The 27527-nt window shown below is 40.1% G+C and overlaps 1 protein-coding gene across 3 annotated transcripts in view; it reads right to left on the reverse strand.

The window, feature by feature from the left end:
- The window catches only part of LOC117537323 (voltage-dependent calcium channel subunit alpha-2/delta-1-like), a 118542-nt gene that overhangs the window by 57242 nt on the left and 33773 nt on the right, over positions 1-27527 (reverse strand). For all 3 annotated transcript variants that reach the window (XM_034202509.1, XM_034202508.1, XM_034202507.1), the window contains exons 4-6: positions 4749-4808; positions 1441-1476; positions 734-869 (exon numbers count right to left, since the gene is read on the reverse strand). In XM_034202509.1, coding sequence (XP_034058400.1) covers positions 734-869; positions 1441-1476; positions 4749-4808 — 232 coding nt within the window. The remainder of the gene's footprint in view (positions 1-733; positions 870-1440; positions 1477-4748; positions 4809-27527) is intronic.

Genomic DNA, 27527 nt, shown 5'->3' on the forward strand with positions numbered 1-27527 from the left:
CGTCACACATAATTTGGCGGGACTTGAAGAATCCCCAAGAAGATCCAGAAAATGGTCAACATTAAAGGGCAGATTAATGGTTATCAAAGTACAAATATCCAAAATCAGTTCAGTAACGGTTTTCAAGGGGACAATATTTACTCAAATTGATGGGTTTGGATGATGGGGGAAACTCGTGTCACAGGCTCTTTAAGTGCAGTATTTGAGTACATGTACTTGGTTACTTTACACCACTGACAATGACCAAGGAAATGATTACAGCAGTACAAAAATCAGTTCGACAAAGTTTAAGTATCAATGTCAGTGTATGACTCCAAAACAACTGAGAACAGCTTCAGGCAAGAGCAAAGCCCCCACAAAAAGCCTATCACTGGTGGAGGCGTGGAGTTCTGTTCAACTGTCCAGGGAGGTCAGCGAGGTTAGTGGTGAAACAGGAGGGAAAGGAGCAGCTGGTGACCAGGCTAAAGAGGGGGGTAGAGTGTGCTGGCCAGTGGGTGGTTGGCATCTGGGCTAAATTTAGAGTAGAGAGGCCAACCTTGGTGTGGAATTGTCTACACTACAGACAGTGCTTGGAGGCTGAGATTTGCATCATGGGTACTGTAGATACTGGACATAGTGATGACAGGGATAAACAGAGACAGATAGCAAGGTGTTGGCTGCTATGTTTTACTATTTATAGACGAACGATGTGTGAGAGGGATTTATTCTACAATGCATGTGTGTTTGAACTTACAGCCTTCGTAAATATCCGTAGGGATGTGCACGGCGGTGGTGTTGTACGAGACAAGTCGTTTAAAGACCGGATCCACCTCGAAATCATCCGGAAGATATCGGTTCTTCCTCCCTTTTACTTCTTCCGTCTCGTTAAGCTGCAAAAAAACAAACAATTTGAGTTTTAAAACCATCCTGCAATACATGTTATGTTATAAAAGTGGTCTACGCATGTGTGTGCACCTTCTGCTATACATAAGTACAGTTTCTTGTTACTGTGAGGGACAAGGTGTCAATGTCGACTATTCGCTGAAATTTCACAACTGACAGAGTAAAGTTTGCGAAACGGAAAAGTTTTAGGCACTGATTTATAAACCCTAGCATCCAGAGAGGAATTGTCAGTCAAATACAGAGTGACAGAAGTGTGCTGTGGGTGCATGGCTCTTTCCTACTGGGACAGTGGAGGGGAATTAGATGCTGATCCTGGTTATGAGAGCAGACAGATGACGTCTGAAGCCAGGGGAGGCATTCAATGTCTCACGCATACCCACGTGTTATGGCTCTAAGAACATGTACTGAATTCACATAAAGTGACTCCTTTTTAAAAAAAATACAGGCTAACATCAAATTTGTTTTTAGGTTTGTTTCTGCTGCTTGAGGTGTTTTATTTAGAAATTGGCATCTCAATCACACTGAAAGAATATAAAAGTATTGTAATCAAGTACTTACATCATCTTTGGCATTGTAGTAAACCATGTTGTCGAGCTGCAAAGAGATTGAAAGAGAAACAAGAGAAGGCTCATTAGAATATAACAACCAATACCCACCCACCCACCAAAAATACAATAATGAACTTGAACAGGAGCAGCCTTTAACAGCCTTCTCTAGTTGAAAGCTTGAATGCTCTACCACTAACAACAACCTAGCACCAGTGAGAAGTGTGTTTGTTGTACCTGTAACCACACCCATTATAGTGTCACAGTGTACTGATGCACCCTGAGTATACTTCACGATCCCTGAAGCAAAGTAAGGTGTTTAACTGCTTTGCGCTTTATATCCACCAGTTAATTAATATTCTTCACATGTGCCAAATTGTGTCTACCATGTTCGAATCCCATCTGTCTATTCTGTGTCTCCTTTCGTGTCTTTGTCTGTGTCTTCCGGTTATTTTTATTTTGATATTCAGTTCCTGACGGATGCCAAAAAAGCCCGAGATTATGAAATTAAACCAATACATAAAAACAAGGATAATTGTGTGTTATTGGTGAGTAAATAACAGTGTGTTATTTTGAAAAGAATAACAAATTAGAAGGAAAAAAAGATTTTAAAAATACAGATTTCAGTATCCTGAGGCTCTGAGCCCCATTTATTTTCCTCACAGACGGCAACAAAAGTCTGAAATTATACGATTTAAAATAAAAGCAATAATTGTGGCTTGATATTGAGTAAGAACATGTTTTTATGAACCACACAGCTTCCGGTCTTCCATGACCCGACCGGAGAAAAAGACGTGCTGCAGGCACGAAACACATTACCAGTAGAAATACATTGCTTTTAAAATCGTGCTGTGCAACACAAAAAAAAAGGGAAAATCGTGTTGGTGAACACGAATCAATAGATTAAAAATCGTGTTGGTGAACACGAAATGCCATGAGACTGGGTTGCGACATTAGGATGTCCGGGAGCTACAGAGTCCACTTACTCCCGCAACCTGCCTACCACTTCTTGAGCTGCAAAAATGGATCTGTGACTCTTCCTGCCATTGATACTGTCACCTTAGTGTAAACATTTATCTATTAGCGCATAATTAGCGATTAGCCCGTTAGTGAGTTGGACAGTTAAACTATTAGTGAAAACAGTAGGTTTCCCATATGCTGATATGTACATGCAAGCAACAACATACACAGGACACTGTCCATGATATACTCTGTCAGGTCATGTTACTGCAGACAGGGTGCATCTCGAGAAGTGATGATAACACTAAGGTCACACCACCTCAGGGGAGGCTAATGTGCGCAAAGAACACGTAATGTGCGAAAGACTGAATTATTTATGCAGGTTTGGTGTTTAGGTGTGGTGTGTACTGCAAAATCAGAGAGTACATGATCTGTATTTTGCCTGGATAATAAGATGTTGTTAACATATTGAAAACCAAACAAATGATGTCAAAATTAACACTTGTGTCAACGTCATAATGAAAAACTTCTAAAAAAGTGAATATGTATTTCATTTTATGCAACATTTCTAATTGACAGTGCTACCTCCAAACCCACTCACATACAAGTTTGATAAGAAATTGCCCTGTTTAGAGAAGCTGGATACAGCCTGTATATTAATAACATGTGTAAATAGGGCCAAAGTCATTATAGTACACTGAACAGACACACAGCAGTCACAGCTTTTAAGTGTTTAAAGTCAGCAGGGAGCGGCGCCCAGTAGTATTGGCCCAGTTATCAGAGGTGACAGACACATGCTCCACTTGGTGTTTCAAATACCCGTCATTTAGTTTGATATAAATCCAAACAAGTACATCCTAATTCTTACATTAAGTAGGGTTGTGTTATTTCAAGTAATTATTAGCATCATGTACATTGAAAAGGCAGTTAAAATAAATGTTTGATCAGGTTATTCTTTTATTTATTTAGATTTTCCTTCTAATCTGCTTTAGGAACAAGCCAAGGTGGCTATAATTATTGTGTTGCAGAGCATTGCAATATGTGGCTTCATATTACAGAGAATCTAATATCCCACAGAGGATGAATAAAAAAAGAATTGACTGGAATATATTGGCATGAAACCAGAGAGGCTCTATCTTTGCAGAGACATATCAACATGTGCACAGCGTACATTAACCGAATAACAACGATGCTAAAGCTGTGCAGTGATGAGATTTGTATCCGTCAACTACAGTATAGAGGCGACAAACCCTGCAAAGCTCTTATTGCTATCAAAAACAATACAAATCTCTGAAGCCACTGAAAGCCTCAGTACACACACTCCGTCAGAACACCAGGTTCATGCAGAGGACATGTCAGGATGAATTCTACATATGTGCCGCGCTGAGAAACTACTTTGGGAATATCTATGGCAAAACAAGACAGCTCTTGTACCAGCGGGGTCGGAATAAACCAGTGCTTTTGCTAAGAAAATAACTGGGTTGATTTTAGTATTCAGATATTATACTAAGAGTTTCCTATTGCGCTCGGGAGATATTTAATTGATTCAGGTATTGCAGGATTCCCCATATCATTAACCTAAAAATAAATGACATTCATTAGCCAAGCATTTGGTGCCAAAAGAAAATTAAAGTCTCTGAGTAATATAGCCGATAAATGAATTCCTCCCCAGAGAGGATTTTTCCTGACATTTTTTCTCAGTGCAACACAGTATAAAGGCAGTTAAATAATGGGAACTTTTAATGGAAAATAATCGTTAAGGATTGGCAAACAACACTGAGGACTTCTTAAGTTAATACGCTAGTTGAATTTCTTTGAAGTCCTCCTGCCACTGTATGCACACCATATCATTTATCATTTGTTAAACGGCTGCCAAGAGGGTGAGGCTTTTCTCATTGCAAAGCAGGGGCAGGAAATTAGCAATTTGCATTTAATACATAATGGCCAGAGCTAAAACACAGCTGCACTAGCAATGAATAGCAGAGAGAGCTTCATTGGCATTCTTAAAGACACTTCCTATGTGGAATTGGGCACTTTATTAGCAGTTGAAAGAGTAACATAATGATGTGTTCATATTACTTGCTGTATCTCCTTCTAATATAGTTCTTATTATTATTATTATTATGATTAATCTTGAGTATCATAGACTTAGCAGTGTGTGCGTGTCTAACCCTAACCTGGTATGAAGTCATTACAGCACTACTGTCATTGTAATGAGATTTACCATCCAATTATAACAATCATATTGGATCATGAATAACATGTGCAACTCCTCACCCCTCCACTCCTTATGGAGTTCACGCCACCACTTGATTTTAAGTGTAATGCAGCCAGTGTTAATGAACATATCAGACGGCTCACCTCGTTGTCGTCCCTCCACACGTGCTCCATCTGTAACTTTTCTGCTTCCACTGCCAGTCTCTGGAAGAAGAGAGGGGGATGTTAGACCCTGTTAAATATTCTCTTAAATACTAAAAATAGTTGGCTTTAAGCTACATTACTTTCAACATCATTATAGTATTATATATATATAAACATTGTCAAAAGATGAGGTTTTTGGCGTTAGCAAGGGATTTAAAAAAGGAGAGCAAGGCACAGAGAAGAATTCAAATGGCTGCACAGACAATACAATAGCAATAATTTAAGATGATACACCCTCAAAGATCAAAATACAAATAGATGTATATTTAAAAAAACAACTTTAGAAAGACTACAGAAACAACAATTTAAATCATAATAAAAAAACAACAACAATACAATTAAAACAATGCCTTTAACTTAAAAAAAAATCTTAACACTTCAACAATCATGTTTTTGGATTAGAATTGAAAACTCCAACACAAGAACATCGATCCCTAACCCTAACCCTAAATGCAGCTGTAAATATGGATAATGTCAGAGCTACATGTGAAGTAATGACATCCAAATCTCAAAGAAAGTGCTGCTGGATCAGTGTGTTCATGGGAAAATTCCTCATTTCCTCTCAGCACCTGCAGGTATGAATGTGAACTAGCTGTGACACAATGTTGCGCTATAATTAGACACTCACATATTTCATCTTTTTCCTGATCTAGTGCTAATGACTGGGTTAATGGATTTATAATGGGCCCAGCTTTTAATCTGTACCTGGTCCAGAAATGCACTGTACTATTAATTTCCCCCGGGAAATATTAAATCCTGTTCCTCCTGCTTATGTGTGCGGTACTACGGGTTGCTAGTCACACAGCAAGAGTAGAGACTTGATGGGGGCAAGACAGTAAATTAATTGATAAAATGAGAGGAGGAGGAAGGGGGGTTGAAACAAGAGTTATTGAATTAATTCTGCGTTGATATTTAACAAGACAGTCACGAGAATCTGAGAGGCTAAATCGGATTGTGGATTGCATGCTGACATTAGTCGCAAAATCAGACCTGAAATATGACACCAAGTGTGCGTGTGTTTGTTTGCAATTTTTGAAATTACTCATCCAAAAGCAACCCTTTCACGCATACATGTAGAGGCTACTACAGTGGACAGCTTTTCAAAAGGTGTTTTCTTGTATATGCATGAGTTTTGATGGCATATGTGACGAAGGTAACTTCGTCACTATGGACTGACGGCTTCAGGCCGGGTAATATTGCACTTTATTAGCGTGATTGCACAGTACAGTTGACATTACATATTTGCACATAATTCATACTAATTATTGAGGTAGTATCTTTTAACTGATTAAACCGTATTTATTGGAATGTTGTCTGGCAGGTGCTGGTCGGGTCCTCGGCTCCGCCTGAAAAGATAGGGGAGTTTGCGAGAGCGCCGAGAGTAGTTATGCTGGTGTAAGGATGACAGCGGTTGAGAGTAATCAGGGTGCAAATAATATGTTGATGTCTGTGGCTGATGATTGTGTGCACCTGGTGTCCTGTGTTGTCTCCTCCCAACCCACCTGTGTCTTGTTGTGCTGATTAGAGTGTGTGTATTTAGGCTCTGTTTCCCTGTCTGTTGAGGAGGCTGGTAGGGTGTGTGAGATCCTTGTGGCTGCAGGATGTGTGCAAGGAGAACAGCAGGATTGAGGCTGTGAACTTTGTGCACATGATTTTAATAAATGCCCACGTCGGGTTATATTTTTGGACGTTCTGCCTCTGCCTCCTTGCTTGGTCTGGGCCGCTCAACGGTCAGTCTCACAGCATAGTTGCACCATCAGCCACTACATAGGACCCTATTGCATCATCATACACTGCTACTCAGTGGAAAGTCAGTGTAAATGCATGATACATGTCTCTAAACCAAGATGGACGACAAAAAGCCAGATGGACCGAATCACTCGTCGATCTTCCCAATCCTTTAATGGAAAGCGCCCCCTGAAACAATGTTGGTGACATCAAGTAACAACTAAGGAATCATATCATTCATAAATTGTCAAAGTATTGATTTTATGTTTGCAGGAAATTATGATTAATCACCTGTCCACTAAAGTGGACATCATGCATCACTGGCTATATTTCAACTAAAATTCATACTGTTACTGCTACTGTTGTTCTTGAAAATACTTCATTTGCAATATCTTTTTGGGCCTTAAATCAATATACTTATGTTATTATAATGTAATTGTAAGTTTGCACATCTTTATAATTTTTTCCAAATGTACATGTCTTCAGTTCAAACGTTAACGCATACTGTCCACCTGAGTGGACATATACACATTTAAATAAAAAAAAACTAGATACAAATAAACTAAAGTTAAAATCTTGTTTTTCGTGCCCCAAGAGCAATAAAAAGACTTGGTAAAAAAAAGGGTTACTACTCTCACACCACTCGGCTGATATTATTATAGACTCACAATAAGACTAAGTAGAACACAAAGAGGGAAGAAATACATCAATCATCTTTAATTCTGACTCCAAACATGTAGTCATCCAGAAAATAGGCATTTCCTCACATACACACATATTTAGCTTCCACTTTCTGCCCTGCTGCTCCTTCTTTCTCTAACCCCCCGTACTGCATAATCAATCGGAGCCGAGGCAACGTTTTGATAATGAAAACTGCCTCCTGCAGATCTGGCTTCAGATCACTCATGCCTGAACACCATGGCATCCCATAATACATGCAAGGGGTTGACACTCTTCTGGTCTGAAACACGGTTACCTCCACAGCCTCTCAGTTGTGTCTCATTAGGGGGGATTTTAGCAGCAACTAACAGAGGAGTCACAATTAGCAAAAGGTGATATAGATATGTGTGTGGTTCTGAATCTTCTTTTGAGTTACAGTATGTTCCAGTTGAGCTGTGAAGTGGGAGAATCCGAGATCCTAGTCGGAAATTTCAACTGGATGATCATTCAAAATGGAGGCTCTGCATATGAACATTAAGAGAACACTGTGGATATGTTGCTACAATGTTTGTATTCACAAAATACAACATAAAGCGTAGTAACAATGGCTAACCTGAGGTGACTGCTAAAGCTGTAAACCAGGCAAACAACTTTCCAGCAGGCGGCCATCTTTTTTCCGACTTGTGATGGTTCGTCACTCCCTGGTGCTGATGGATTAAAACTTCCCTGAAGTGTTTAAAGTCAACTGTATTTAGAAATATATATGTTTGGTAATGGAAAATAGTGAAGGAAATAAAAAACAAAAAAAGGTGAAGCATGAAGGGAAAGAACGTGAGGTGAGGAAGAACAGGTGTGTGTATGAGAGTTCATGTAAGGACAGATGGCCCATGGTTGAAGGCCAATGACTGGATGGAAAAAGGGTCCTGAAGATAAAAATCCAACAAATGGGTCGAGGAGTACGAAGACGCGAATATTAGAAAAACTACAAAGGTGGAACACCTAGGGTTCAAGGCAGGTGTAAGCCCCAAATAACCATGAGCTCTCAGAACATTGTAGTAATTAGGGGGAGATGAACCAAGCAGACCCGGCGCCAGAACAAATCTGAAGGGAGGGCATATGATTTTCATGGGAGGGCACACAAAACCGTCACGTGCTGCGGGCCTGCGGCACAATATATATCAAACAGCAAGGCCAACAGCAGTGCATAAAGACGCACACTTATCGCAAATACATACACAAATAAAAGGGCAACATAGCAACCACTTCCCATTTCCGGTGAGGGTTGGCCTCCGCCAGGGCTGCGCTTTGTCACCAATCCTGTTTGTAATATACATGGATCGGATTTCGAGGCGTAGTCATGGGGGAGGGGGTCTGCAGTTCGGTGGACTAAGGATTGCACCACTGCTTTTTGCAGATGATGTGGTTCTAATGGCTTCATCGGTCTGCGACCTTCAGCACTCACTGGATCTGTTCGCAACCGAGTGTGAAGCGGCTGGGATGAGGATCAGCACCTCCAAATCTGAGGCCATGGTTCTCAGCAGGAAACCGATGGACTGTCCACTCCAAGTAGGGAATGAGTCCTTACCCCAAGTGAAGGAGTTCAAGTATCTCGGGGTCTTGTTCTCGAGTGAGGGAACAATGGAGCGTGAGATGGGCCGGAGAATCGGAGCAGCGGGAGCGGTACTGCTGTCGCTTTACCGCACCGTTGTGACGAAAAGGGAGCTGAGCCAGAAGGCAAAGCTCTCTGTCTACCGGGCCATTTTCGTTCCTACCCTCACCTATGGTCATGAAGGATGGGTCATGACCGAAAGAACGAGATCGCGGATACAAGCGGCCGAGATGGGTTTTCTCCGCAGGGTGGCTGGTGTCTCCCTTAGGGATAAGGTGAGAAGTTCGGTCATCAGGGAGGGACTCGGAGTTGAGCCGCTCCTCCTTCGCGTCGAAAGGAGCCAGTTGAGGTGGTTCGGGCACCTAGTTAGGATGCCACCTGGGCGCCTCCCTAGGGAGGTGTTCCAGGCACGTCCAGCTGGGAAGAGACCAAGGGGTAGACCTAGGACCAGGTGGAGGGATTATATCTCTTCGCTGGCCTGGGAGCGCCTTGGGATCCCCCAGTCAGAGCTGGTTGATGTCGCCAGGGAAAAGAAAGTTTGGGGCTCTCTGCTGGAACTGCTACCCCCGCGACCCGACCACAGATAAGCGGGAGAAGATGGATGGATGGATAGCAACCACTTTGAAACATTGTGTGCTTGGCAGCACAGACACTGGTAAATCACGAGCAAGGCACACTGGTTAAGGATGGCAGCTTCCTCATCGTTGCACTCGGAGAGAAATAGAGACGGACACGATTAACTGTTTAACCCGCCTTGGGCATGGTTTATTTTCCAATATGGCTCTCCACAGGTGGGTTATGGTGGTCTTTTTATTGCACATGTACAAATGCCTTGTCTGATTTAGTTGTCAGTTTCCAATGGCTCCACAGCTGCATTGACTTAATGGAAACATACTGCCGGTTTCCAGGCAGGTCATTGTTGGCGGAAAGACAATTCGGGGTGTGTGTTTCAATCAATCTAATAAACTACTAACCTGATGCTGTGGTCCCAAACACATCGATGGGAAGCACTCCTACTGTATTTAAGCTCAAAGCATCATCACATACATCGAAGAGGCTGATAGGTTTTTGTGTTTTTCTGAAGTCCCAAAGCAATGAGCAAAAATTGGCGCCATAAAGGTGAGTGTTTATATAAATAAACCAGGCACATTTTAAGTGTTTACAGCTATCCATCTAGAATATGTCTAAGAAATACAATAGTATTAATATTGCCTTTCACCCTGACCCTTAAGATGCAACTAGTGTGTATTCAAGCCTAGTTTCTTACATAGATAACTTCAGTGAAATGTATGGCTTTCATTTTCTGCCTCTGACTTTAAGTCTTTTTACTTGAAAATATGAGTTGAATTAAACTGTAGACTAGAGCATTCACTTAACTTCTTAAATACGTTTAGTACAGTATATATGAGAGATCTAACCATTTACTTGCAGGTGGACCATTATAAGGGGCTGGCTGATCCTGCCTTTGACTCCTCTGAGCCGACACATGCGTACACACACCTGCCCACACACACCACAGAGGAACAGGCATTCAATAATAAGAATCTCCCCAGCAGAACACGAGGTCAAATAGTCAAAGATTTGCATGTTTGTGTTAAAACCAGATGTACAGCATTCTACAAGTGTTCCACCTTGAACTTCCATTCGTACACACTTTGGATAAGTTAGAGAATTATACACCATATGAATAGAAAGTATTGTAAGTAATAAGAATAAATTAGGACAAAAACAGCACCTGCTAATAAGCTGGCAGAACATTTAATCATTTCTGCAAGCTGTTTTAGGATGACTAATGAGAGCATATTGCGGGGTTACTGAACAGATAGTGATGATTATCTATGTCTGTGTATTGTATTGCCGTAGACATTTAGTTCCTGTGTGGAAAAAACCCACATATGTAGCTTTTGTGCCGCCTATTCTTTGAAGTGTTTACTGTCACGGCAAGTGCATAGCTCAGGTCAGTGAATAGGAAGCTGCAGATTAATGTGTGTATGTTTTGTTTTTTTTCTTCCGTTTGATCCAAACTCCTAATACATGCAAATACAAGTCGCTTCATAAATGGAAAATGAAGCTTTGAATTGAAGGGAAAGACATTTGTGCTATGGCCTATACATTAGAATATAAAAAAAGAATACGTCAGATTTTATATGATTCATGTGTGCATTTGTCTATGCTAAAAAAACATGAACCAGGTGGAAAAGGGTTAGGGTAGTACCCATGCCCGGCGCCGTGGGAGGGCCAGGGAGGGCCAGGCCCTCCCATTTGACATTCCTGCCCTCCCCCAATATACACGTTTTTGATTATTTATAACATTTAAAAAAATTTTTTTTTTAATTTTTTTAATTATAAATAAACTGTGAACTTTTATGCTACGATGTATTTGATGTCAGATAGTAACTAAAACAAAAAATCGCAGGCTATGTCAAATAAATTCATGTGTCTGTTGTGATTTGTGATTCGCACATTTAGACCAATCACAGCGTCACACTCAGCTGCCTTCTGGATTTGTTTGTTTATTGTGCATTCTGTGTAGACTCCCATTTCTGTTTGAATTACAAAATGGACATCAGAAATTGGCTGAAAAGCAACCGCTCAAAGACCAACAGCCCCAGATGATCTTGGGGTTAATAAACCCAACCAGGTGAAACTGGATCTTTATCGATGAGGAAGCTGCCATCCTTAACCAGTGTGCCTTGCTCGTGATTTACCAGTGTCTGTGCTGCCACGCACACAATGTTTCAAAGTGGTTGCTATGTTGCCCTTTATTTGTGTATGTATTTGCGATAAGTGTGCGTCTTTATGCACTGCTGTTGGCCTTGCTGTTTGATATATATTGTGCCGCAGGCCTGCAGCACGTGACGGTTTTGTGTGCCCTCCCATGAAAATCATATGCCCTCCCTTCAGATTTGTTCTGGCGCCGGGTCTGGTAGTACCCTGATCTGAACTCATTACCAACAACTGCTCTTAAACACAGCTTTTTAAAAGAGATAATACAAAAAAAGCCTCACAGTTTGGTTTTCTCTACGCTTGGTAGTTGGAGTTCTGGCATTCCAGTCCGAGCTCTTAATCAAGTTATGACAGGGGACAGATAATTTGGTATGGTTAAAGTGCACAAAGGATCCTCATCCGTCCAAAAGCATCCTTTATATCTGGGTTACTGATTTAAAACTTCACTGGAACTCTCCTCTGATTTTGCAGAGAAATTGCGTGAACAAGCACACTTGCTTTTTTTGACACACGTTGTTCCTGGCATTCTGATTAGAACACACACACACACACACACACACACACACACACACACACACACACACAACACACACACACACACACACACACAACACACACACACACACACACACACACACACACACACACACACACACACACACACACACACACACACACACACACACACACACACACACACACACACACACACACACACACACACACACACACACCACACACACACACACACACACACACACACACACACACACACACACACACACACACACACACACACACACGTGCATGGAGGCACGGGATAGCTGAGGAAACAACATGAGCATCTGCTGTTGTGACTGGCAGCACTTTAGTCAGATCTATCCTGCTCAGCCTGTAGGGAGCCAGGAGGAGAGTGGTGAGAGAAAAAAGGGGGAAGAGAGAGCAATACATTTGCACATACCCACACACACACACACACACACACACACACACACACACACACACACACACTCAGGAAGACTGGCACTAGAAACAAAACAACTGTAGGCTACAGCACAGTAAGTGCATGCAAGTTGACAAGTTAACCCTACTTACTTGCTCCAATCAGAGGAGTTACAATGAAGTTTTAAATCAATAACCCAGATATAGAGGATGCTTTTGGACAGTTAAGTGCACTTTAAACATGCCAACTTGTCATTACTTGAGTGAAAGATGTGATGAGTCACTGGAAAGCCAGAACATCAACTACCAAAGGTAGAGAAAACAAAATTGAGACATTTTGTATTATTTAATTGAATAATAGGCTTTAGTCCGGAGCTATAATTATAATAATAATACTTGTTATTTATATAGCACTTTTCCTGGTGCTCAAAGCGCTTAAACACACTATACACTTGCCATGACAGTAACAACTTTAAAGAATAGAACGAACAAAAGCTACATATGTTCATGTTTCCTACACAGGAGTTACAATCTATAGTCTAAGGCAATAAGCGACACATCATGGCCATTTAGACCCACAAACTCGGCAGGAAGTGGCTTGTTAGAGAGTGGTGCCAGCCTCGCTCCTCACTGCTGTGCGCTGGTTTGACAGCCTGTCGCTCCTCCAGCAGCCTCTTCCAGCAGAGCATGCTATCTGTGTGCCAGCTGGCTGAAAACAACTCCCAATTACTGCTGTACCCGGCTGGGATGTTGACATGGAGCTTCTGCACACACTGCTAATCCCACACACAGATTTACTGTCCATGTCTTGGATTACAGAACTTTTTAAAGATTGTTTGATGCTTGAGCTTCCACTTTATCTGTGAGCAGGGTTGTGATGGTTACTTTAAAAATATAATCTGTTAGAATTACTAGTCATCTGTAAAAATAAATGGAATCAGTAACCTAATCTAAATTTCACAATGTAACCTGATTACTTTCCGTTACTTTTGAATTACCTCAATATCAAACGAAGTGCAAATTAATACAAGAGAAAATAAATATCAATAAGAGGTGTAGTTCCAGTAATCCAAAATTCGATTCACAGGTAGCAAATAAGCTTGACTCGGACAAGATACGTCTCAGGATAGTTTGTTTGACTCTTTACTTAGACAAAAGGTATCAAATACAAACACATATTTTCTCAGGTCAAACACTATGTTGCATACATTTTAACATATGGCTCCTACAAGAGGTTTTTAAGTGTATAATGTCACCTTAGAAAAGAGGAAACCAAGATATATAGGATAAAAAATGGGTCCTCTTAAATTTATGCTAGAACAAAAGAATAGTAGAGGTTACAAAAAGTGTTTAAGTTTAATATAATAATTAAAAGCATATTTTTGTTTAATAAATCAGGTGTCTACCTACTGCATTAAAAATATATATTTAAAATAAAGATTAGCCTAAATGAAAACCAAAAAGAAAATGCAGGCAGTGTTTCTATCCATTATATATATTGATCTTTATTGATACATTGTAATCTTGCAAGTAATCGCCGTTTAAAAAAAAATGTAACAGTAATCTGATTACATCTTTTATTAAAGTAACTGTAAGGGAAGTTTTTCTGTATCCTGATAACGTAATCCCATTACATGTGGCTATTCCCTAAGCCTGTGTGTGAGACAGTGTTTTGGCAGCAATGTTTTGATATATCTTCAGCATTCATTTCACACTCATCACACTGAGCTGTCGTTGATGTAGCGAGATGGCAAGAAAATAATGTTGAATTCTAAGACAAAAGAAAAGTCAACAAGACCATGTGAACTATCAATTATCGCATGAAGAAACGTTGTAGTTTCACAGCTGCCTGAATTGAACTATGACAGTATAGAGAGCAATAATGAGTGAGAGACATCAAAAGCCCACACACTCTCTGTACGTCTGATAAGTAGAGAAACAGAGAAGACAAACCCAAAGCTGGAGACCCATAGAGAGTGTGCGAGAGCTGGGCTGACCAAAGCAGCTACTGTAGGCACACAATACACACACTCCAGGAAGTGGTGAATACTGAGTCATTGCTGGTCAAAATAAGTCACACACTCCATCTCGAGGTCAGTGATTTTACATTTTACATTATCGATACAAAACATGAAGTCTTCGGAGACGGAGATATTTCTCCGACATTTCCGTGATGCGGTGACATTTTCCACATGGTTTCCAAAAGTTTGTTTAATTCTCCAAACAGTTTGGTAGGATATTGATTTATATTATTTACATTTTATTTTCTAGTTGTTTTTTTATATTTATTTAAATCTTTATGCTTTTATTTTGAAGGCGGTTTTGGGCATCCTATATACTGAGGATTGTATTATTGGTGGGTTTGGCGCACTTGAACGAGCATATTTATTTTTTAACCAGGAGAAACCACAGGAAGAGCCACATGTGAAACCATTGATGTACATATGTTGGATCATTGGGATACAACCACCAAAAATACATGAAAACGACGTTCTGGCCTGGACATTGGAACATTTCCCATGCGTAGGATTTGCTTACTGGTGCCCCAGCGTCATTTTTATTTATTTCTTTTAAAATGTTCAGTTTTATTTCTTTATATCGCAGCTAAAAGTCTAATTTAGAGTCAGTGTCCTCCCCTTCATACTGTGTGTACATGGCAAGCTAACATTGCCATTTCAGAAAGTGCTCCATAAGCAGATAGGAGCTATGATCGAGGCTTTATGATTTCAATTTTATAGAATAATCTGCCATTCTTTTTGTTTTACACAGAACATGACAGCACCATGTCTTGCATTGCAGCATTCAAGTGTTTTGTAATAATAGTAACAAGATAAGATAAATCCTCAAGTATTCCCTCAGTATGACCAGTAACGGGTGATAAATCAGAAAAAAATACATTAAATATGAGATACACCATTAATAAATCTATTCAAAATATATACATACATACGGTATGCTATTTAAGTTAATTGTGCAAAAATGTGTGCACAACAAAATATGTAATGGAACTACAGTATATACAACTTAAAATAACAAGTATTTATATGACAATGTGAATGAATTATATAATACTATTTAACATGACAGTGTTTTTACAGTATATGAGTAGCGTTTGTTAGATACACACTATATGAAGCAATAATACAGTGCTTTACCATGATTTAAAATATTGTATTTATCGAAAAAAACTACTTTTAATAAATACTTCCCAAACCTGAAATTGATTAAGAGCTCCAAAAGTAACAACTTTTCAGTCTCCACCGTCACTATGCAATTGGACTGTTACTGAAGGAGGTAATATTTCAAAGTCCACTCCCAATATTAATCAAACTGCAACAAGCTAGTTACTCTGAGAGGCTCACTGTAGCGCGGGACGCCATCAGCATAAATTACCTCGCAGTGACAACCCTTTGGCATGTGACACAAGTAGAGAAATGTATGTTGTTTATTCAGCAATTTGAGATAATACATTTCCTCAGTATTTCAATCAGAAATATTATTGGAAAAGCCAAGTGACTGCATAATGGACGCCAGAACGCCATTGGAATTAGACCATTGTAGCACATGATAGTATGATATTCACTCGAGGGAAGCTGTTTTCTTCTTATTATATGATTTGGTGAAATAATCTGTGTGTGTATGTGTGTGTGTGTGTGTGTGTGTGTGTGTGTGTGTGTGTGTGTGTGTGTGTGTGTGTGTGTGTGTGTGTGTGTGTGTGTGTGTGTGTGTGTGTGTGTGTGTGTGTGTGTGTGTGTGTGTGTGTGAGACTCTGTGCCTACACTGTGATTAGGGTTTTAACAGCAGTGTCTAATGACTCACAGCATGTCACCCAGTGTCGGTTTAATAACGCACTTACAGACACTGGAGATCAGTGACTCCTCTGTAATTACGCACCACTACACACACAACACTTATCCAAAAGCTCAAGCTCTTGCTTTCATCCTTCTGGAACAATTGAATTGAGTGCTACAAGAGAGGCAATTCTGTGAGTAACACATGCTTTTGGTAAACGCAAATGAATGAGGGTACTTGAATTAAAGTTTTGCCATTTTTGTTTAAATGTTAAGTGCATAAGAGGGCAAAAGAGAGAGAAAGAGAAGTGACTCATTTCAGTAGTGAGGAATCTGCTTCTGATGCCCACGTTGCTTAGCGACCAGGGTGCCATGGTAACCTGACGCATCCGACTATGCACTGTGGAGAGCAAAACCTCCCATGCGATGGCAACACAAGAGACAAAAAACATTTTGTTAATTAGACTTCCCAGCATAGCGCAGGCCATCTTTTCCTCTGCAAATAAGACGCAAATCTGCCTCTCTACGCTAACGCCAACCGCCCACTCACATTAGGAAACGTTGGTTTCCTATCGATGAAGACCCACGCAGAGGTTGATTTAAACTGATGTAAGAAGCCAAGGTTGGAAAACAACAGTTGTTTTTGTTTCCAAAATGGACACCAATTGTGGCTCAGACTCTGGTGGGCAGCCAAAGCCTTTTTGGATCTGCTGCCAAAGAGCTAATGCAATCCAAGGCCTAAAATAACCTCACGATCAATATTCAAATAGCACAGGCCTCCGCTGTCTGTTCAGCCATCCTGTATTGTCTCTCTAATGGTCTCCCTTCCTCTCGTGGGTGGTCCTATTCTTTGCCTTCTTATTTTACCTCACAGAAAAATGTGCTCTTGAAACAAAGAACCTCACTCTCTTTAATTCCTTGTATTCTTTTTCGTCTTCATTTTAGTCACATCTTCTCCGCAGGTCAGTCCGCTCTCTTCAGGCAGACTGTCTGGGGGGAGTCTTGGCAGGCCGCCATGTCCCCCTCAGCAGGTGCTTTAGTCAACAAGCATGCTTCAAGGTGGCTAAAAGCATCAGAGGGAGTTCCTTGAAGGCTCTCACACAGAATAACCTTCCCTTTGTCCCAACAAGTAGTCCTCTCTGCAGTTTTAGGCTATCTAGAGACCCGGCTATCAGCCAGTGTAATCCTCTTGGCTTTTTAATGTCAAAAGTAAAGACTGAGGATGTGCCACTACTTTTGCAGGGACCCTTTATTGGTACAACTGTCTTAACAATGTTCATATCCAGCATGATATGACAAAAAAAGACAACAGAATATACTGAGTTTATTAAAACGCATTGAATGGCATTTTCAGAAAATCTTGTCCATATTGTATCGAAAATGGGGTTTGATTTCCTAACAATATTTAATAGTTAAAACTATAACATCTGATTCAGCCTACATCAAACTAATATTTCCTATCAGCGTTTTCTGACCTGTGACGTCAGTGCTTAACATTCACTAATTTGTGAAACCTGTCTTTAAATAGGAAGACATCAAATGTTGTTCTAAGGTTTAGGATTACAAATAGATACCAATTAAAAACACAAAATGATTGATCAGCCTGATGAAAAATAAATCCTCTTTTTATTAAGAGCTAGAAGCTATCCCAGCATATTAGCAGAGCTTGCCTTGCACCTATCCATTATTCCTTTTAATTTTTAATTAGTATATCCGGTAAACCTTTCTTGGCTTTTTAATGTCAAAAGCAAAGAGTGTGAGAATTTTAATTTACAAAGGACACACAAAAGCATGTGCCACTTCTTTTGCAGTGATTTTATATTGAAACAACTGTCGTAACGTTTTTATATCCAGTATGATAACTCAACACTCATTGTTGTCCTGAGTGTTTTCTGAGCTGTGACGTCAGTGCTAACCATTTGCTCATTAGATAAGCTGTGCAAATTATCTTGAAAAAGGATGACATTTAATTTTGTTCTAAGGTTTAAGATTATAAATATATACCAAAAGGGTTGGGAGGGTGAAAGAAACTAAGATATTTATGATCAAAAATGTGTTACCATAAAAAGCTATGCCGCCAGAATAGTATAGTTGAATACATTATTTAAAAACAAACACAGTATTTCCGTTTAATAAAGCCAGTGTCCACCAAATGCATTTAAAAAAAGCATATAAAATATAGAAGAATAAAAGTATCCTAAATGAAAGCCAAAAGAAGTGCAGGCAATGCATCTATTAATCTTTATTTGCAAATATTTTTGTAACATTGTAATCCTGCTAGTAATCTCTATTTTCAAATTTGTAAGGGAATAGTTACCTTTTTTGTATCCTGATGATGTATTCCCGTTACATGTAATCTGTTACTCCCAAAGCCTCGATACATATTTAAACACACAATTATTGATCAGTCTGATACTAACTCCTACAAGCTAGAAGCTAGTGAAAATATCTCAGCACATTGGAATTGCTTATAAATGAGCATATCCGGACATCTCTGCCTTGGTCACTGTGGGAAGAACAATGACTTATTCCACTGCGGGAAGTTAACCACAGAGCCCAGCTGAGCATTGGTGAAGAGGACCGGTTCAATAATTGATGAGAACAAAGTCAGGGAGGAAGAGGGGGCTTAGAAATGAGAGAGATGTCCTGGTTAAAAAAAGAAGCCGAGGTCAATGTAATGAACACACAGATTTTAAGTGTGCAATATGTGTGAGTTTATTCAATATATATCAACAGGTCACAGCTACATGATGGAGGCAGTTTGAGCGCACAGTGCAGTGGAGGAGGATCTGATTCAAAGACACAAAGAGAGACACGTTCAGATATAAGTGTGTATTGTGGGGAGCAGGTTTTTCTTTCGGTCAGTTTCTTTGATTTTCCGCGACGGATGTGGGTGATGCGTCATTCCTTCTCAAATGCTGTTTTGTGAGAGGACGCTTTGTACTTCTACTATTTCCTTTTACTTTAAGATCTGGCTGGTATAGATCAATCAATCAATAAGGGATTCTGCTTGAATTAGACCTTGAAATAAAATGCATTTTTCTTTATCCAGTTAGCGTATCCAGATACAAGTAGCTTGCTTGAAGTTGGGTTTTTGCAAATAAGGTGGCACGTGTAGAAAAGAGGCTGAAGCAAGATAATCAGTACAGTGCAGTCTGGTTGCTTTTATCTATGGTAAATGGTGGATTTAGTAAAGAAAACAACATGCCAGTTTATTTTTAACACACTCTGATGCATTACAGCTATAATGGCTACAATTGCCCGAAGGGCAAAAATAAGAAGATAGATGCGACATGCAAGAGAAAGGGAGGGGATCACATTTTAAAGCAAAAAGAAGAATTCATCATCGTCCATATTCAAACACACACACCCGAACAATGAAGAAATAAGAAAGGACAGAAAGAGAGAACAGGGGAAAACAGGGCAAGGCAGAAATGGGAAAATAGGAATAAGGAGTGACAGAGAATCAGGGTGAAGTTATGGGAAGGGAAGTTGAGAGGGAGTTACGAGCAATGAGGATGGAAGGACAGGGTTGGAGGGAAGAATGAAAGAAAAGAGACACAGAACTGGAGGGAAAGCAGAGTATATTAGTCCAGAATGGAGATGGATTTTAGGGATGTGAACAGCTCCCATTGTGGAATACACACACATCGATATTTCCTATCATCAAAAATTAAATATCAGCTACAAAACATCTTTGTAAAAACTTTTGTTTGGCACTTCGGTGGTTCCTCTCCTATTGGGAACTCCAGCTTTACTTGACATCCTTTTAAGGACAATGCACACAAATGCAGAATGCTGTGGTGCAACATGAAAGAGGCAACTTCTTTGATCGCCCGTGAGTAGCTAAAAACAAAGAAAACCCCCAGTCAGATCGGCAGCACTTTGAGTACATTAACATGACCTGGTTAAAAGACAAAGTTATACCTTAACAGCCTTTTCATGCTGTTAAAGGGGGACAGCAGGTCTAACCCCACACCCATCACGTAGAAATAAACGTAAAAGTATTTTAAGGTATCAAGTCAAATATGGCAGATATAAATTAATATTTGACATCTTTAATGGATTGGAGGCTGAACTGACAGCAGGCAGAGCGTGATGTCACATCGATATTAAAACACGCCACTTATGGGCTTTGTGAAAGAAGAATACAAATAGTAATAGTAACAAAGCAAAAAAAAAAATATATAACTGGCATAGACAAACTGAAATGATTATAATTATTAATTTATACACACATATTTGTGAACTGAAAAATATTCACTAACTGATGTGATGCTGATCTTAAGCGCCACTGACGTCACTCAGCATAGATGGTTCTCAAGCTTGTCTTATTACTTTCATTCCTTTAACTGTATCTATTATACCTCATGATACAGTATCATGTATATGTATATATCAGTACAAGTGCTTAGCAGATGTATTAATCTATGTTTTGGAATTTAAATCATTTTCATATTTCAATACTGCCAGTCGTGTACAACCCTTCGGAATTTTAAACATATGATTTATTATTATTATTATTAATATGAAGACTTTTTTGTTGAATATATACATATTATCATGAATGTGGATAAATACTGTATTTTAACAATACAGTATTCTGTTTTTCACATTTGTTATTTTTTATTTGTTATTTTTTTTATCTGTTCGAAATACAGATTGAAATGAAATGAAATATAATTGTTTCATTTTGTTGTCCTGTGTTTATGTATGCATGCACCATATACACCAAGGCAAATTCCTCGTATGTGTTAAATTACTTAGCAATGAACCTATTTCTGAATCTGATTCATGCACACAATATGTAAAGAGTTTGATGAAGCGTGTGTGTGTGTGTGTGTGTGTGTGTGTGTGTGTGTGTGTGTGTGTGTGTGTGTGTGTGTGTGTGTGTGTGTGTGTGTGTGTGTGTGTGTGTGTGTGTGTGTGTGTAAGGGCTGTTGCAGTATGTTCTTTTTCCTACGGTTGCCAGTTCTAACACCTTGCATGAAACAGCTGAGAAACTCTTGCCTTGTACGCAACCCAAGACAGAGTCAGACCGTGCTATGATTATATTAATAAACCTGATCTATTCTTTGCCATACCATTTTTTTTAAAGATTTGTCTCCCTGTAAGTAGCCACAGCTGCCAACATCTGAGAGATTGCATGTCAAGGGAGCAGAGCCTGAGTGGAGGCGACAGGATGGGCAGATGACAGATCGACAGGCAGCAAATCCACGCCAAACCCTGATTAAGTTAATGACAGCAGCCATCATTCTAATGGGATTGTGTTTCCCGACAATTGCTGGAACACACACACACACACACACACACACACACACACACACACAAACACAAACACACGTAAAGCCAGAGGAGACAATTTGCCCTGGTGTAAAGAGAAATGCGACCAGTCAGAGAGGCGGTGTCTATCCTGCTTATTTCAAGCGCAACACTGCCCGAACTGTACAGCTGCAGGGGGTGTGAATACCAGACCAGACCAACTCAGAGAGTGGTAAAGCACTCTGGCATGATGTCTTACAACAGTCATCCATATTCGATACAGTTACATCATGATGGAGATTCAAATATAAGAGAAAGAGGTGAAAAGCAGCCTAACTTGTTGTGTAAATTGGTGCATTTTTACAAAAGTGTGCAATACACTGGAGAAATTGGTCCCACTACCAATAATCACAAACACTGTTCCTCGCTGTATTAAATAAATCATTTGACTACTTTATGATGCCTGCTTTTCATTTTCACAGCAGTGTTATTCTATTTAAATATTAAGTAGTACATATTGTTCCTAAAGATTTTTGCTTTATTGAAGCAATTGTATGTATATTGATTTTGTGTTCTATACAAAATGGTGACTTATTTAGGTAGAGGCTTTTAAATAAGCCCAACAGGTTTGTTGCCTCTTCCTGCACTGTTTGTCAGGTGTTATCTGTTATGTTCATGTACAATTGAATTGTGCAAAAGCATTACATTAATTAAATAACAGCCATTGTTATGTTGTTATTCACTGCTGCACTTTTCATACTTCAGCAAATCCAAAAATGTCTGCTGTGAATAGGGCGTTCACCATTTCTGTTGCTTTAATACCAAATGGGTTATTCGCTGTCTATTCTTGCTGTTGGATTCCATGATCACTTCATCATTGTATGATACAGAAGAGGGGGCAAGTTCAAGGAAAATGGAACTACCGAAAATGCCATTAGCTGTATTTAATCAGAACATACCTAGAATTCTGTATCTAGATGTTATTTTATGTTCATAAAGCACATACAGTAGCAGCGCTGTGAGAACAAAAAGAGAGTGCTGCTTGTTGAATTTAGTATTAAAAAGACCGAGATCTTAATGGATGGGAGGGGGGGGGGGGGGGGTGTAATAGGCTTCTAGTTTTGTGTACGCTGCCTCATGAGAGGTGTGGCTTAGTGCACTCATGGACTTCCAAACACTCTCCCTCTACTCATCATTTCAAGCCATTCAATTTCTCTCAGATAGAGAGACATATAACCTCTAACACGATCGCTTGCCAACATGATAACGTCATGGGTGTAATCGCCTAAACGGAACAAGGAACGGACAGTGAAAGTACGGAGGAATTAAGAAGAGTGAAGGAAGAAATGCTGATTAGAAAACAAAGAAGAATATTTAAGAGGGTAAATCAAAAGGGAGGGATTATTTTCGGCACTGAAAAAACTGAAACATTGATTTGAAAAAAATTGGTTGAACTTAATATTGTTACTTTCAACAAACCTAATAGAGTTATGTGAAAGTTGTTGACATAATACATTTAATTAAAGACAATGTTTTTAAAGTGTGTATATAACCTTTCTAGAGAAATATTTGATTAGTTTAGCTCAGGTTAGACACAGTACATGGGCTGCAGTTGTCCTTTCCTTCATTCCATTTCAATTCATGAGTCAGCTACTGTAAGTAGACACACTATTTATGGTCCCTTACATAAATTCATGGCCATAAAGCTGGATCAAACCCACTTCATTATATAGAAGCTGACATAATGTACTGCAGCTATAGCCAGCACCCAGCCTGTGTCCTCGTCATTGCTAATGCATGCCATGGACGCAAGTAAACATACTTTTTTTCAAGGAATAAAGAACATCAGCATATGGCGTTTAGCTTTAAAAAAAATCTTCTCTTCCTCCCTCGCTGTTTTCACACTCCCAGTAAAGAGCTTCAGTTAACTTGCACAGGTGGAACACACAGAAGATGGTGTTGGTAAAATGTAAGAAAAGAGCCTGTAGTTAAACATCTCTACTCCACTGCCATTAATTCACATAGCAGTCGTGATTCTCTCCCAAGGTGCAACACAACAACAGCAAGAGCTAATTGTGCATCCTTCCCGGGCAATTATTGGGATGTAAGAAAAACAAAATGCTTGGCTGAACTGATGGGGTAATCAATGAGAACATAACTATGGCAACAGGCTTTAATTGGATATTTCTGGCTCTCGGAGACCGATTGATTGAGACCGGGAGCGCCTGAAGATCCAAATGTAGCTAACCTAATAGTGTTGTGTTTTAACTAAGGAGCAGTGAAAGGTTGTATGGATCAAATTAGCTTGTGGTCCTTGGTAAATAGGCTTGTAAACAAGACTAAGGGTGTACAGCAGTGACCACCAACTGGCGGCCCGCGGGCCACATCCGGCCCGCCAGACATTCTCATCCGGCCCGCACGACGGGGGTGACTGTGGCGTTGGCGGAGTGGTTACTGCGTTCGCCCCCCACCCATTTTTTTTTTTGTACAACGTCTCGTGAGTAAGGTGCAGTACCGGAGTCCAACAGAGAGGCAGCAGCTGCAGGACAGTAGACTGAAACCTTCCCTGCCTTGAAGAAGACGTGATCCTTCGTTGTGAAGAGTCTGCTTTGTGCGCTCCGCACCACAGCAGTAGGCCCGCTGCGACAGAGTCCAACAGAGAGGCAGGAGCTGCGGGACAGTAGCCTAGAAGCAGGGTTGGGTTGTAACGGAATATATGTAACGGCGATACGTAATCAGAATACAAAAATCAAGTAGGCTAACTGTATTCAGCTGGCGTTACATTTGAAAAACGAGTAATCTGATTACAGTTACTTTCGTAAACCTGAAGTGAATACATTTTGGAATACTTATTGGAATTATTGGTGGAAAAGTTTCCTCACAAAATGTAATATTCATTACCGGCAGAACTGTGTGCACACTGCACAGCGCTGCAGCATGTCTGTGAGTGAGAGAGAGATGCAGCGTCTGTGAGGCCCCGCCCCCGCACGCAGATGAGAGAGAGATCTCTTAAAATATATTGAAAGTTAGAAACGGAGATGGTTGGATAAAATGTGCAAGATAACGTTTATGTAGCATTTCTTTATTGTCGAAATTATGACATTTCATAACTGGATCAAATCAAAGTGAATGGCCTGCTGCTGCCGAATGCATGGGGCAAGTGACTGGGAAAAGTTATTACATCGTTTCAGATAATAATAATGATAATTCATTCTATTTAGGGGCGCCTTTCAAAGCACCCAAGGACACCTTACAATTCATAACATATTCCAAGGAAAGGTTTTAAGACAGTACAAAGAATGCAATCCGGGTGATGTTTTTTATGTGGGGTGCAGATGAGAGGGAGCTGTCCCGAATGACGCCAATATGTTGTGTTTGAGTTCTTGATAAGCCATTAAAACAGTAAAATACGTGTCTCCTGTTCACCAAAACATACCCATCTGTTATGGAAAAAGAAAGTATTCCAAAAGTATTCTAAAAGTAATCTGAATACGTAACTGTATTCTGATACTTTCAGAGTATGTATTCAGTAACTGATTACATTTACAAAGTAACCCTCCCAACCCTGCCTAGAAGTTATCCTTGAAGAGTCTGCTAAGCTTTATGCGGTCCACACTACCTGAGCGTGCTCCACTAGCTCGGAGAAGATCGGAAGCTGTGTGGTTCATAAAAACATTTTCTTACTCAAAATCAAGCCACGATTATTGTTTTTATTTTAAATCGTATAATGTCTGAGTTTTTTTGCCGTCCGTGAGGAAAAGAAATGGGGCTCAGAGCCTCAGAATACTGAAATATGTATTTTTTAAATCTTTTTTTCTTCTAATTTGTTATTCTTTTCTAAATAACACACTGTTATTTACTCAACAATAACATACAATTATCCTTGTTTTTATTTATTTGTTTAATTCTATAATATTGAGCTTTTATGCCGTCCGGAAACAGACGGCGATACACACCCACTGAACTGATTACCCAAGATCCTCAGCTATGGTTGAAGCTCGGTGATTGGATGTTTTAGCCGCAATGCACGTTGGGATATGATGTTTATGCGATATAAAATCCGAAAACATTTAAAAAAAAATTATAATAATACTTTATTCCGAGTGTACTTGCTTTTCTCTTTGAAAGTCATCACATAACGGTATTGTAATACACGGTTCGGCTGCATTAAATATTACACATCTGCCTTAGTTCTTTATTTATAGAGCCCTGATTAAAAGACTTCTAGACAAACTGGAAGAACGATAGTTACGTCTGTAACTACGGTTCTATGAGTCCCGGATGACCGCCAGAGGCGGTGCTTTAGCACTGGATATGTCCATCGTGCGCATGCGCAGCTCGAGTACCAATAACAACAAAGTCACCTGTGACCAGAGTAACCGAATATTTTCCGTCAATGATGGATTTTTTCTAACAATGACGGAAAAATCTGAAAGCAGTCCGTCATTTTGACAGATTAGAACACATCTCGGAACAGCTTCAAAATGTCCACCAGCGGCCCACATTATATTACATCCTTAGTGGCCAGGTAGACTGAGGGCGATCTACTGTACTCTACTGTAGTCTGTAACTATTATCATTCACACCCCTGTCCAGTTGGTGGTGAGTCTGTGTATATTAAGTAGCTATTGTCTAGTCTTGTTTTTGACCTCGTTGATTACCTCGTTGTTTAACCGGCTTTAGCAATCGCAAAATGTCACGGCAGCTGATCGTCCGAAGCTTTTTTAATAAGCCCAGTAATTGTGATGGTGTGGATAAACGAGGTGAAAAAAGAGGGATTGATGCGGTGGAGGATGAAGGACAAGCCAGTAAGACTAAAACTGACAACGTTCAGCCAGCGGCAGAGGAGCAAGAGAGTGGCAAGGAGTTCAAGCGGGAGTACCGGGTTCAGTGGGAGCAAGAGTTTAAGTGGCTGAGGAGGGAAGATGGCAAAATGTTCTGCGACATCTGTAGAGAAGCTAAGATGAGTAACGGATTTGTCCGAGGGTGCACAACGATGCAGAAATCAGCGTTCAGGCTAGGCTACAGCAGGTCAATTGAGTTGTTCTTGTAAATGTTTTGTTCATATTTTGATTGTAATCGTCTCATTTAAAACGATGGCATTGTTCATATTTGCCTGTTTAGGCACAATGGTCGCGGTGTTTTTAGCGTCCTCTGCCCCCCTCTGCTCTGCTGTCAGTGCAGCAAAAAATAAATAATTCATGTTCGTTTTGACATGAATAGTGACCACACGGTCGGTGTCTCTGTTCATCTTTTTTTTTCTCCATGCCCTTAAAAGTTCTGTATGAATCATTAAAAAAAAAAATTAATGAATGAACATTTGCTGCTCAGTACCCAAACATAAATATGAATATGTGATCGTTGGCGCTATGTGCAACTCAAGGCATATGCTCGAACGGGAGCTGCCTGGACGCTGCAATCATGTTGCGCACTATCCGTGCCGAGTGTGCTGACTTCTCGTATAATGTCCCACTGTCTGGCTGCCTGCATAAAGTCAAGTGCTCGGCGCAGTTGTGGCGAAATGTCCCTCCTCTGTTTTCATTTAAACAGCTCCTTCTATCCATTATCGCAGCTAGCTAGCACCAGATGCTAACAACAACAATGCACATAAGGTCTCTCTCTCGCTCGCTCGTGCCACACATACACACACCCTCCCGGTCCTCCCAATAGCCAGTCGGTGCCTGCCGGTGAGCGTGGAAGTGTGGTCTGCCACAAGCGGGCGGCAGGAGCGGGGCTGTCAGCATCAGCTTGTAGATGGTATTTTAAACTCGATGCGCTCTGAAACTACGGGGCGGCCGAGAAAAAAAAAGACAAATGCGTTAATCTCGTTAAAATAATTAGTGGCGTTATTAACGCGTTAACTTGACAGCCCTAGTTAATACTAAACACAAATGTTTAAAATGTAATGCTAAACTATCCAACAGTGGATGTATTGGTATCAAAAATAGTCTGAATCTCAGAGTGGCCCAGCAGTCATAGTCAGAGGTTCTCGTAAGGGTA

Source organism: Gymnodraco acuticeps, unplaced genomic scaffold (assembly GCF_902827175.1).
Source record: "Gymnodraco acuticeps unplaced genomic scaffold, fGymAcu1.1, whole genome shotgun sequence".
Lineage (NCBI taxonomy): Eukaryota > Metazoa > Chordata > Actinopteri > Perciformes > Bathydraconidae > Gymnodraco > Gymnodraco acuticeps.